The 14343-nt window shown below is 39.6% G+C and overlaps 1 protein-coding gene across 7 annotated transcripts in view; it reads right to left on the bottom strand.

The window, feature by feature from the left end:
* Positions 1 to 14343, bottom strand: part of fam13b (family with sequence similarity 13 member B) — a 190423-nt gene that overhangs the window by 43314 nt on the left and 132766 nt on the right. For 5 of the 7 annotated variants that reach the window (XM_072512300.1, XM_072512307.1, XM_072512305.1 and 2 more), the window contains 4 exons: positions 12888 to 12953; positions 4562 to 4778; positions 3507 to 3645; positions 3215 to 3296 (listed from right to left, as the gene is read on the bottom strand). In XM_072512300.1, the coding sequence (XP_072368401.1) occupies positions 3215 to 3296; positions 3507 to 3645; positions 4562 to 4778; positions 12888 to 12953 (504 nt within the window). The remainder of the gene's footprint in view (positions 1 to 3214; positions 3297 to 3506; positions 3646 to 4561; positions 4779 to 12887; positions 12954 to 14343) is intronic. The other 2 variants (XM_072512303.1, XM_072512306.1) reach the window with 1 other exon arrangement.

Raw genomic sequence — 14343 nt, 5'->3', positions numbered from 1 at the left:
GAACTGAAGGCACTGTTGCTAAGTTTGCAGATGATACAAAGATCTGTAGAGGAACAGGTAGTATCGAGGAAGCAAGGGGGCTGCAGAAGGACTTGGACAGGCTAGGAGAGTGGGCAAACAAGTGTCAGATGAAATACAATGTGGAAAAGTGTGAGGTTATGCATTTTGGAAGGAGGAATGGAGGCATAGACTATTTTCTAAATGAGGAAATGCTTAGGAAATCAGAAGCACAAAGGGACTCGGGAGCCTTTGTTCAAGATTCTCTTAAGGTTAACATGTAGGTTCAGTTGGCAGTTAGGAAGGCAAATGCAATGTTAGCATTCATGTAGAGAGGGCTAGAATACAAGAGCGGGGATGTACTTCTGAGGTTGCATAAGGCTCTGGTCAGACCCCATTTGGAGTATTGTGAGCAGTTTTGGGCACCGTATCGAAGGAAGGAAGTGCTGGCCTTGGAAAGGGTCCAGAGGAGGTTCACAAGAGTGATCCCTGGAATGAACAGCTTGTCGTATGAGGAATGGTTGACTACTCTGGGTCTGTACTCGTTGGAGTTTAGAAGGATGAAGGGGGATCTTAATGAAACTTACAGGATACTGCGAGGCCTGGATAGAGAGGACGTGGAGAGGATGTTTCCACTTGTAGGAAAAACTAGAACCAAAGGACACAATCTCAGACTATAGGGACGATCCTTTAAAACAGAGATGGAGGAATTTCTTCAGCTACAGGGTGGTGAATCTGTGGAACTCTTTGACGCTGAAGGCTGTGGAGGCCAAATCACTGAGCGTCTTTAAGACAGAGATAGATAGGTTCTTGATTAATATGGGGATCAGGGGTTATGGGGAGAAGGATGGAGAATGGGGATGAGAAAAATATCAGCCATGATTGAGCATGGCTCAATGGGCTGAGTGGCCTAATTCTATTCCTATGTCTTATGGTTCTCTTCAAAGTCTATGCCTTTGATCAAGCTTTCGGTCAACCATCCTAATAGGTCCTCCTTTGGCTCAGTTTTTATTTTTGTCTGATTTTATCTGACCAAGACTTTTTTTTGCATTGAATGGAGGTATATGAATGCAAAATGTTGTTCATTTACTCGAGGTGTTTGCGCTTAATTAAATTTTGTAAACTTGGAACTTCATTGTGTACAGTTACAGTACATTACATTTGGTTTCTTATAAAAGTACATAATCTGGACTTTTTACAGCAACACCAAAACACTGTTGGAAGTACATACATCGGGGGGGGGGGGGGCATGCTGGCGCACTGCAGCTTCACGGCACCGAGGACCCAGGTTTGATCCCTGCCCCAGGTCACTGTCGGTGTGGAATCTGCGTGGGTCTCACCCCCACAACCCAAAAATGTGCAGGTAGGTGGATTGACCACGCTAAATTGGCTTTTAATTGGGGAAAAAATTGGTCACTTTAAATTTATATATAAAAAAAGGAAATACATATATTACATGATTTTTTTTGGTTTGGAAATTGTATTGTTTAAAATGCAGGAAAGTTTGGTCTAGTTAGTTCATCAGATTGGTCTGGGTTGCAGATCAAAGGAGAAATCTTGTGTTGCTGGGATAGTGGCGAGAGGTATTCACACCGAGGATTATAGTGGTTTCTCCGAATATCTCAAGGAGGAAGGCTGTCTGGAGACTTCTCAGGAGAAGGTTTGAAGTTAAGGTGTAAACTGGGAGGGGGTGAGTTAAATTATTCATGTAATTTCCATGGATCAAAGAAAGGCACCTGGTCGACAAAGGAACATCTTAAAGTATCCACATGCTTTTCAGATCAAAGGTTTAAGGTTAAAGATAATTGATTTGCATTTTCACCAGGGAACAATCCCTGTGTGGCACATTGCTATGGAGATGAGCTGTGGGGATGAGGAAGTTTTTTTTGTTTTGGTATATGTCTATTGTTTTCACAGTCGGTGAGGCAGTCCGCTGGACAGCAGCCAGAACAAGATGCAGAAGGCCATCAGGCACCAGGAATATTTCTGATTTGGAGTTATTATGCAAGGATGTGAGGGAAGCTCATACTCAGGCCAGGGAAATCCAAATCAATTAACGAGTTGAAGGTGGTCTGGGGGATTCATCTAGATGAATGTCAATGTAAGAATCCCCATGAAAGATAACTCGGAAAAGGAAAAAAACAGTATATCCTTAGGAGCTGTGACACATTTTGCTGATTCCAGGAGAATCAAACTACCATATGTAACTGTAATAGTAAATAAAGAGCTTGCAGTAGAAATTGAAAGGGGTTTGGTTTAAAATACAAGTGTTCACAAGATAGTGTTAAGTTAATAGTATTGTGCTATTTCTTTTGTCAGTAAAAGTATTTTCCTTTAAACCCTGAAATTTATGTGGACTTTTCAGTTAATAACTGGGAGTTCAAATTCTTAAAAGTTGCCAGTTCCTAACAGCAGATCAACTAACAGAAAAAAAACATGGCTACTCCGGACAGCAGAGTGTCTTACTTTTTGGGTGGATCTGAGCATCACATGAACCAAAAACAACATTGGCTAGCTGAGTGAGTTAAAAGTGCTCAGACCAACCAGCCTTTCTGTTTTATATTTCGACACAAAAAAAGGCATTGACCTCAGCAAAATATTTGAAGATCATTTATGGAGAGGAATGAGTCATTTTAGAGACATCAAAAGAGGCCCCAATCATGAAATCTGACACTTTTTGTGTTGCATAGGGCAGCACGGTAGCACAGTGGTTAGCACAATTGCTTCACAGCTCCAGGGTCCCAGGTTCGATTCCCGGCTTGGGTCACTGTCTGTGTGGAGTCTGTACGTTCTCCCAGTGTGTGCGTGGGTTTCCTCCGGGTGCTCCGGTTTCCTCCCACAGTCCAAAGATGTGCAGGTTAGGTGGACTGGCCATGCTAAATTGCCCTTAGTGTCCAAAATTGCCCTTAGTGCTGGGTGGGGTTACTGGGTTATGGGGATAGGGGGGAGGTGTGGGCTTGGGTAGGGTGCTCTTTCAAAGAGCCGGTGCAGACTCGATGGGCTGAATAGCCTCCTTCTGCACTGTAAATGCTATGATTCTATGATTTTGTGCTTGCAATTAAAAAAATAGTCAAACACATTGGTAGACCTTCAATTTAAATTTTCAGGCTTGCCATTTTCAACTTCATATCTACAATTGGACATATTAATTGGTAAGTTACAAGTACATACAACGAACAAGATTCATTGTGAATTTGTAAAAAAATAGAATTATTACCTTTTAACTGCTTGCGTAATTTGACCAGTTCATTCATCCACTTCAAAACCTTTGGATTTGCTACTTTGTCACTGTGGGATGGCTTTAAAAAAAGACATTGAGTGTAGCATTAACAGCAGTTAACTACTTCATTTCAACAGTTATAATTTTGGAAGTGATATGTCACATTTTAAAAGTAATAAGTCAAATTTGCCAGCAATTGTATCTTGAATTAGTGTTTATCTTCAGTGACAACCAAATACACCAACGGATACACAAGGTATTCATGAATATGCACTTTCAAAATGCTTACCTTATACTTCCTCTCCTTTTCAAACTGTTCTTCAAATAACTTAATTTTCTTTTTGATGTTCTGAACTTTTTTAGTCAGCTGCAATTGAGCCTGCTCTTCCTTTTCATCATCTTTGGAATCAAATGACGATCTTCGTGGTCTTTAAGATACAATTACAACAATCATCAAGGAAAGCAAATGAACCATTTGCAAAACTAGAAAAAGGCATCATTTTATAAAATCTCTTGCTGAATGGCTGATAAAAGGAGTTTGTTTTTAAAATTACAGGGCAAAAAATGTAAATTGACTTTAAATAGGTTAATTACATGGTTTATGAAACATGTTTTAATGCATCAAATTTATTAAACACTGCTGTTTAGGGCTATCAATTTAAAGCTGAACCAAATCAGACAAGGTTATTTCTAAGTGAACTTTCGTACTCAATGACAGTAAGGATATTGCAATTGGCCTCAATGTACCTGGAGCTAAGGAGGTGAAATTGACTCGATATCCTGATGTCTATTCAGTTGAAATGCATGTGTAGAATTGCATTTGTAAATGAAGGCACCCACAATTGCACAGCTCACCAAAACCTCCCGTCACAGTTGCCACATTAGTGACAGTGAAAATTTAAACCAGCATATGATTACAGTTAACAGGCCATCACTCCCCTGGGGGGAGTTCCCTACCCCGAATGCCATCACCAATTAAACTCTAACCTCAATAGAGGAACCAGGCCACTGCCAGGACAATCCCAGTGCATACCTTTCACCCAGTTAGTCCATAAATGGGCCAAATTGACTAGCTGCCACAGTTGGATGGGTAGCCTTTGCTCCGCTGACCCGCATCTCTGACAAGATCATTTAAGGGTAGGAACGCATCCACAATGTGCTATTTTACAATTTTGTTCAATGGCCTGCCTCCTAACCTCCTCTGAGACCGGGGGGGGGGGGGGGGGGGGGTGTTACAAGAACAGAGTAATTTAATAGAATTGGCACCTTGAAAGAGGGGAGAATGTGTACAATATATGTTTTTTTAATAAAGAAGCCTCACCGGAACACTACAACTCATCATACCTAAAGGAGGAAAGCCCTTTCAATGTAGAGTTTACGGAATCTGACTCGTGTATAAAGCGTTGACTGTGACCAAAATTAAGGTAACGACGGCATAACATGGGTGGTGGGTCCTCTTCAAGGGGATGACTAATCAGTCTGCCTGCCTGTGGTGAGAGTTGTGCCTCTCCTAATTCATGTTCATATTCATCCTGCCACGATTTAAATGCAGGAACAGGATCTACATGGAAAAAGAAAACAAACTGTCAGATAAAGATAATGGCTAACTCCAAATAATTTAACAGTATTGTACCACTTTAGTAGAAAGCAAATCAACAGATTTCAAAGCATTAGAAATTCCAACAAGACTTTGTTTCTTCATTTGTATTCAAGTACCAGTTATCACAAGGAAAGAGGGGTAGCAGGGCACTGTTAGCCATATACTGTTCAAAATGAAATGCAATTCTCATTACAGTTGGCTACTCTTTAAATAAAAGTATTTATTAAAAAACGTTTCCACCTGGCCACGGTGGCACAGTGCTTAGCACTGCTGTCTCATGGCACCGAGGACCCTGGTTCGATCCCAGCTCCAGGTCACTGTCCATGTAGAGTTTCCACATTCCCCGTATGTCTGCATGGGTCTCACCCCCACAACCCAAAGATGTGCAGGGTGGATGGATTGGCCACACTGAATTTTGCCCCTTAATTGGAATTTACTATTTTTTTTTTTAAACAAGTTTCCACACTTATTTTATTGGTTCCAAAAATCTTCCAGAACAATTATAGAATAGATAATCTCTAATTTAAAAATTAAAATTTTGGCTGTCATTATTTGAAAGGCAATGTTATAATTGCTACAAAGCAGTACAAGCAGCACAAGAATGAGTTCTGAAGATCGGTCACCACCCAAACCATTGGTTTGATGTTGTGTAGTTATAGTTGATGTTGTGTAGTTACAGTATTTTGTATTTTTGGATTCAGGTTACTGCCATTTGCACCTTTACATTTATTTCATTCCAGTCAATGGCTTCCCTACCATTTTGGACATGTCAACTCTATTCAAAGGAGGGGCTGGTTTAGCACACTGGGCTAAATCGCTGACTTTTAAAGCAGACCAAGGCAGGCCAGGAGCTCGGTTCAATTCCTGTACCAGCCTCCCCGAACAGGCGCCGGAATGTGGCGACTAGGGGCTTTTCACAGTAACTTCACTGAAGCCTACTCGTGACAATAAGCGATTTTCATTTCATTTCATTTCAAAGCATAACATTGAGAAAAAATGCAGTGACCCCTAGATTTTGGTTAAGCACAGAAATCCAGGGTAATTATCTCATTTTAAAACCCTCGTCGAGACCAACTGCTGTGTATCCTAACACCAACTTGGCTTGGACCAGATAATTCAGTAGAGCTGCCACAAGTCATCTGCATGACTCAGCTATTCAACTATATGAATTAGGAGATATCTTGGAAGCTTCCGCTTTTGTTTGTCCTTCCATAGATATAAACATGTTCACTTAAAGGGGTGCAGTGACATGGGGGAAGGACTATTCAGAAAACAGCCAGTTCACAGTAATCATTTAGCAGTAATGGCTACAAGGAGTCATACCATTGCTATAAAACATTTGCTTTAAATTAAACATTAAAAATTATTAAATAAAAAATTGAAACAGGTTTTTTTTTCCAAAAAGCCAGTTATCAAAAATATCCATTTATTTACAAGCCTCATGATAAAAAATGATAAAGTGCCTACAAACCATTTGGATATTATATTTTAATCAGTGAATTCCTTCATATTTTACACAAGGTATTAACTTTCTTAATTTTTTCTGTATCAAAATACCAATTCTTCTGATTAATTTTAGTTCTTCGTATAGGCAGGAAATGTATATTCCTACGAGCATGTGGGGGATGGGGTTCTTCTCTCTCCCAGCCTTCCCTCCTGGTAAGCTGAATAATAAATGACAGTGGAACAAACACTAGCATTATAAGAGCACATTCCTATCAGTTGTTTTCCCAATACAATCCTTCAAAGTTTGGTATTTAAATGGAAACTCTCTCAACTGACTGCAGTTCCGACTGCCACTTGAGATTTTGAAACCCTCTCTCTACATTGGGAAAAATGCCTGCTAATTAAATACAAGAGCTTAAGAATAAAGTAAAAACTGACCGCAAAATGATCAGAAATCTGTAACACAGGAGGCCATTCAGCTGAGTGTCCATGCCAGCTGACAAATAGCCATCCAGTCTAATTGCACTTTCCAGCTCTTGGACTGTAGCCTTGAAGGTTACAGCACTTTAAATGCATATCCAAGTAAGGAATTAGCTTGGTTACTTCAGTGATATGATATTTAGCACCCTAAAAATCTTTATTAGCAATGGAAATGTAACATTTCCAATGGAGATATAAAACACAAAAAAATTACATGGTTATATAATGCTGTTAATGTTCCACGGTACTTCAAAGGAGCATTATAAAACATAATATAGCACCAATCCACATAAGGAGACATTAGGTTAAATTATCAAGAACTTGATTAGAAGAGGTAGATTTTCAGCAGTTCCAACAAGGTGAAGTGAGGTAGAAGCAAAGACGTGTGGGCAGAGCTTAGGGCCTGGTTAACTGAAGGCACGGCCACCATCGACCAAGCAATTAAAACTTGGGGATGTTTGAAAGACCAGAATTAGACTAGCAGGAATACAGAAACAGAATAAATAGACAGCACTGGAGTAAAGGCTGACTAAAATACACTACAATCCTTCAGGATCATAATATCTCAATGTGACTCTCCCTCTGGTTCCAATCCAGACTTGTCCACATAATCAAGGTTGACATTTCAGAACAGTGCTGGTGGACTGCTACATTGTTAGAGGTCTCATCTTTTGGTTGAGATGTTAAACCAAGATGTCATCTATCCTCTTGGGCAGCGAGACAAATGTAGATTTTAGGAACATTGGCTTCTTAGTTTAGGGACAAGTTACGGGTTAATAACCTGGGGTTATAGTGCGCTTGACTGCAGTGATCATGCTTTTGAAAAAGGATTTTCATAGAATCCCTACAGTGCAGAAGGAGGCCATTCGACCCATTGCATCTGAACTGGCCCTTGTTCCTACCCAAGCCCAATTCCTGCTTCTATCCCCCCCTAACCCCACATTGGGGCATATTAACATGGCCAATTCACAAAACCTGCACATCTTTGAACTGTGGGAGGAAACCCACGCAGCCACAGGGATAAAGTGCAAACTCCACACAGAGTTACCGGAGGTCTGAATCGAACCCATGTCCCTGACGCTGTGAGGCAGCAGTGTGTGAGGCAGCCACTGTGTCACCGTGCCGCGTACTGTTTTGCTTCTAAGAAACAGCAGGTGAAATTGACCAAAGGAATGTGGTTTGACGGGGAACTCCCTGGGGAGTTATTGTGCTGTTGCAGCATGCAGAGACAATTTGTTTTTCAGCCTGGAGAGATAAGGTCATTTCTGGGTGGAGCTCAGGAATACGCAGAGAGGCAGGGGGCTTTGGAGAAGCTTTGGGGGAAGAGAAGAGGTGAATTCTGATCTGCCTGAAACTGAGTCCACAATTCTCTCACAGTAGGATAGTTTTACGAATAATAATCTGTAAAGCAGAACAGTCTTGTTTGGGGACAAGAAAGAAGCTGAAACACACGAGGTAAACCAGCTTTTTAAATACATTCAGCAGAGTCTGAAGAGTTCCAACAGGAGCCACACTGGTTTTATAAAGCAAGTATTACTCTTTGCCATCTAATTTTAAGAAGTCTTACAACACCAGGTTAAAGTCCAACAGGTTTGTTTCGAATCACTAGCTGTCGGAGCGCAGCACCTTCCTCAGGTGAATGCGCTCCGAAAGCTAGTGATTCTAAACAAACTTGTTGCACTTCTTACTGTGCCCACCCCAATCCAACGCCGACATCTCCACATCATTCTAATTTTAAGACAGATTAAGAGCTGTATGTTTTTTTTCTTGTTGTTTAATGGGAAATTGAGTAGTAGTTTTAAGGAGTAATTGTACGCTGTTCTTTTCAGTTAAAAAGTTTAATACTGTATTCATAATAAAGTTTTAAGGAGTAATTGTACGCTGTTCTCAGTTTAAAAAGTTTAATATTGTATTCATAATAAAGTTTTATATTAAAAATACCAAAGCCCTTTTTTTCATGCAATCACTGGGGGAACAAATCATTCTTTCCGCAGTCTTCCAAATAATCTAAAATATTGGGGTTTCGGTTTAGTATCCTAACTACGGTTGGGGTCTGGAATCGTAATAGTAGAAATAAAATAAATTGGAAAATGTTAGAATCTATTATTAAGGATAGGATAACACTCAGAAAACGATACTCAACATGGGTTTATGAAAGGGGGGGTACATTCGACAAATCTGATATAGGCTTCTTGGAGTTGTAATTGGCAGGGTAGATAAGGGGGAACTAGCGTATTTGGATTTTCTAAAAGCATCAACGACTTCAATGAGGGGATCAAATGCACTGTATCCAAATTTGTGAAGCCTAAAAAGTTATGGGGGAAAAGCAAGCTGTAAGGAGGACTCAAGAGGAGCAAAGGAGCATAGTCAGATTGTGCGACTGGGCAAGGATGTAGGATGTCGAATGTCTTGGAGAAATGTGAGAAAGTCAGTACAAAGAATAGAAAAGCAGAGCATTTTTAAAATAGGAGAGAAACTGGGATATGTTAGTTTTCAGAGGTACTGTGCCATTGTAAACAAAAATCACAAAGTTAACAGCAAGAAAATGTATGTTAACCTTTATTCCAAAGGGATTGATGTACAAGAGCAACGACGACTTACTACAATTAATACCTTGAATACAGCTTTTGACTCTATACCCAAGGAAGGATAGACTTACCTTAGTGAACCTTTGTTGCACCCCCACCCCCACCCCCCCCTCCCACTCCGCCAAGACTGTTGCCCAAGATGGAGGATTGTCTTATGAGGCGAGATTGACCACACTAGGCCGATAGTCACTGCACCTTTAAAGAATTTTATATGTTTCAATGAGATCACCTTCATTCCTATGAGCCTTGACAGAATATTTCCCTAGCTGCAGAGTCCAGAATTAGGGCTCAGTCTCAAGGTGGTCAGATATTTAAAACGGAGATAACAAGAAATTTGCTCACTTCAAGGATTGGGAATCTTTTGGCATTCACTATCCCAGACCGTTTTGGATGCTCAGTTGATGAGTATATTAAAGAGTAATATTGATAGGATTTTTGGAAACTAAGTGAATCAAGGGAATAGGGTGGGAAAGTGGTTTTCAGATAGATCATCCATCTCAAAGGGCAAAATGGCCTATTCCTGCCCCTATTTATTTTGTTGTTAAAACAGCTGTGGGCCCTTTGCAAATAGTAACAGAAGTTCTCCCATCATCTTGGTTAGTATTTTTCCCTCCATCAATATCACCAATACAGCTGATCTGATTATTTATTCATTGCTTATTGTGGGACGTTGCCGGTGAAAATTAATCGCTGCCTTTCCCTACTTTTCACAGCAGCGATTACAATTCAAGAAATACTTAATTAGCTATATAGTATCTATGAACACCCGAGGTTGTGAGAAGCACTGTATAAATGCAAGTCCGTTCTTTCTCCTTAGAAATCAGAGACAATTAAGCACAGTAGTTCAAGGGGGGGGGGGGGGGGGGGAAGAGAGAGAGAGAGAGAGAGAGAGAAGAGAGAGAGCTGTATTAAATTCAGCAACGAGAGTATCCAGAACTAAAGTCAGCAGGACGCTTCCATATAAACACAACATTCAAAATGTCTCACAGCAACTTGAAGGTGGACAAGGAACCAAAAATACAACGGTTTTGAATAAATAAAATGCAACAGATTGGAGATGAGACATGCTCAAAGTCAGAGGACTGTATTTTAATATTTCTGATCATATCTATGATTTGTTCTCCATACAGCTTCAATGCATTCTGAATGTATGGGAACTTAGCTTTTCAACTGTATGTGAAGTATGAATATGCTCACGGGCGGCACAGTAGTTATCACTGCTGCCTCATGGCGCCGAAGACCCGGGTTCGATCCTGGCCCCAGGTCACGGTCTGTGTGGAGTTTGCACATTCTTCCCATGCCTGCGTGGGTCTCACCTCCACAACCAAAGGTGGATTGGCCATGCTAAATTGCCCCTTAATTGGGAAAAAACAAATTGGGGGCTCTAAATGTATTTGTAAAAATGAATATGCTCACAACTAATTTCTTCTTTTTTAAAAAAAAATTCCAATAATTCCAATTTCATTAAAAAAAATAATCTTCCTATACAAAGTAAAACCCACTTTTGACATCAGCCTGATAAATATTAATTTACCCTTATGGAAAGCTATAAGAATTATTAAATAGTGTTAAGACAGAAGCACAAAAAATTATTTTCCCCTTCAACTGCTCACAGGTTTGTAGAAATGGAGGTCAGGTTTGTCCAATTTCAGTTCATATACTGCAGCAAAGTTATTCCAATGTCAAGTGTACAAGTGGCCATAAAGAACATTCAACCTTTCAATTCTATGCCATTATTATTTCTCAATTATTTTCTCCCCAATTCTCCTCTTGTTCAAAAGGCTTTTTCTACTCCGACAGTGACACACAAGAACAGAAAGGAAAGTTAGGGTCAGTTTTCGTTGCAGACTGTCTTTTGGTTATCTTTCACTTCTCGCAATATTTTCCTCAGAGCAGACATTAGCAATTATGACTCAATCATGTGAATGATTTAAATACATACATTCTGCAAATCAGGGCATCTATTTATATGTGTGCACTGTAGTAAGAGGCAAAATCCTGATCTTAAAACTTCAGGGAACTGATGGTCAAATCAAAGTAAAAACAATATTAATTTTTATATTAAATTTTTTTATTTTTTTTTAATTTCTTTTTTTTTTTTTAAAGAGTATCCAATTCATTTTTTCCACACATCTTTGGGTTGTGGGGGTGAAACCCACACAAACACGAGGATAATGTGCAAACGCCACACGGACAGTGACCCAGGGCCTGGGTCGAACCTGGGACCTTGGTGCCGTGATGCAGCAGTGCTAATCACTGCACCACCGTGCTGCCGGTAATTTTTATTAAATTTAATCTAAAAATTAGTGTACAAAGACCAATTGAGATACTTTGATTACTTACAATTTGAACCAATTCAAAATGCTAATGTGAACCCTTTGAGTACTGAATATTTTGTTTGCAGTTTTCAATCCAAAAATCATGCAAAGTGATCACTTGCGTTAATATTAATGCCTGAAAATCACAAGCCCCCAAAAAGCTAACTAAAAACTGGCAGATTAATTTGCTCTTTATGGTCTTTAACTCTTTTAACATCTACCATCCAAGATTCCTTTCTTTCCTCGGTTCAAAACATTGGCTCCTTACTAAGTGTGCAGTTCCATGGGTGCCTGGCAACCTGAGGTACTTCATTCACATGACCATGCTTATGAACAATGCTGGATAAGCTATTTAATTGTGGCTCACCAGTGGAGTCAGATCTAGTCCTTAATCAACGGCACTTTCGCTAGATCCAATGGACAGTATCATAGAATCTCTGCAGTGCAGGAGGAGGCTATTCGGCCCATAGAGTCTGCACCGACCCTCTAAAAGAGTCCACTACCTCGCCGCATTCCCCCACCCGATCCCACAACCCCACCCAACTAGCACATTTTTGGACTGAGGAAGGAAACCCGAGCACCCAAAGGAAACCCACGCGGACATGAAAAATGTGCAGATTCCACAGTCACCCAAGGCTGGAATTGAACCTGGGTCACTGGTGCTGTGAGGCAGCAGTGCTAACCACTGTGCCACACCCTAATCAGATCTTTGAACCTTCCTACAAATCAGAGATACGGAGGCCAATTTCAGCACCCTATTGTCAATGTGACCAGCATCAGATCAAACATGTTCTCTAGTTTATTGCTCAACTTCAAAAAGTAATGATCACCAAAACAGAATTATTGGTTTCTGTGCTGATCCACTGCTACAGTTTGTAAACGGTGCAGATACTAGGTATAAATCAAAAAAATGTACAGAATCAAATTCATAAAATGTAAAGAATTTTAATCTATAGTGTAATGTAACTAGCTACAGATAATTTTGGAAATGTTAAAATATTAATTCAGCATTGGTAAAGATCACAGAACAGCTTTAATTGTAATACTTCCAGAATGAATTAAGCTCAGTTTTCAAAGGGTTAAAAGTTAGTTCACTTCGATTCCATATCCCACAATTATATTTTTTTAAAACAAGCCAAATCATTAAGATTTCCTTTTGCATGTAACCTGAAGCTTTTATTCTTGATATTTCTAAATGTTGGTTGACTGAATGCAGATCGATGGCAAAGCATACTTACCATTCCCATCTCTTTGAAGATGCATTGTTTTGAAATCAATGAAGGGAAAAGTGATTGTACATGGCGCTAATAGAATGAAAAAATGGCAAAAATACCAGTGAGCAGCAAGCAGTCACAGACACCCCATAAACACAAAAGTAAAACAGAAAATACAATTAAAACAAATTCACTACTAGAATCAAAAACAGCATTTGCTTTTATGGTAAACAAGTAGCATAAATTAAAATACTGAAAAGAACCACAGAAGTTTTATGGAGATTTTGATATGAAACTAATTTGAGATCGATTCTGATTTGCCGATGCTTTACTTTGCTCAGATGACACTCATTTTCTTGCACAATGGATCACATGAATGTAAAAGACTGCGTTATTGGTCATTTTATTTTTGGAGGCCCTCCGGAACAGTTTTCCACTTTCTCCCCACAAAATTAACCTTCTACTAAAAGGGTAGGTGTCTGACTCAGAGGATCTTTTCCAAAGTTGCTTGAATTGGTTGCAAAATGTTCCAACCTGTCTGAAGAATAACTAAATCCAAATCCCTGCACGGGAACATTAGGATCTCTTCAGAATAGTATAAAGAATTCACGTGCAGGAATATTAGCGTCTATCCTTCCACTTTACTAAGTCACACTTAAGTGAAGCACAAGTGCAGAGTGGTAGTGTGTTGCAACAATAAATGCTTGAAATAAAATGTGGAAGGGCAAGCATACATTATAAAATTCTGAATAATTATGAATACTTGAGTTTGCCCGTGACAAATTTTCACGGCTTACTTGCAACTACAACCTGTAATTATATAATGCCTTTAACAACCTGTAATTATATATTGCCTTTAACAAAGTAAAACATGAATATTGCTGAAAAAGAACTTTTCATCTTGCACTAAGAATAATCACAAGAATATAGATGTCAGAGGAAACAACAAATTTATATTGTATGAGAAGGCAGTGCTGATTTGTTGGCAAGACAGATTGGTAGAGACACTGGCATTGGTGACTGACACTTAACAGGCATCGCCCTGACGAATGAACCAGCGAACGGCGATCACTTATTTTGTTTAGCTGAAACAGGTGCGATGCATGCACAAGTTTTTGTCTGGAAAGAACAGAGCCCCGCGTATTAATATATGTAGCTTCCAGGACACACAAATGCGTCACACTGTGAGCCCAACTGAATCTTAAATTGATTGTCAGTGTAAATTTCAGCACAAAGGATTATTCAGAAAATATTGTCCAATCACAGAAATCACATCTAATGTTGGACACTGTTTTAAGTTTTCCAAGCACAGGAAGGTTAGGGATGGTCTGTACCTAGCACATTTAGAACAATGGAAGGGAAATACAGTTTGATACAACACTGTACGACCTACATACAAAATGAATATACCACGTTATTTGTCCAAGAAGCAGAATGCCTTTTTGGCTGGACGGCAGCAGCCGATTAGTGGCGAATTGCA

The sequence above is a fragment of the Scyliorhinus torazame genome, chromosome 7 (assembly GCF_047496885.1).
Source record: "Scyliorhinus torazame isolate Kashiwa2021f chromosome 7, sScyTor2.1, whole genome shotgun sequence".
NCBI classification, from domain to species: domain Eukaryota; kingdom Metazoa; phylum Chordata; class Chondrichthyes; order Carcharhiniformes; family Scyliorhinidae; genus Scyliorhinus; species Scyliorhinus torazame.
Note: the sequence above shows the minus strand (reverse complement) of the source record. Positions and strands in the feature narration are given on the sequence as shown.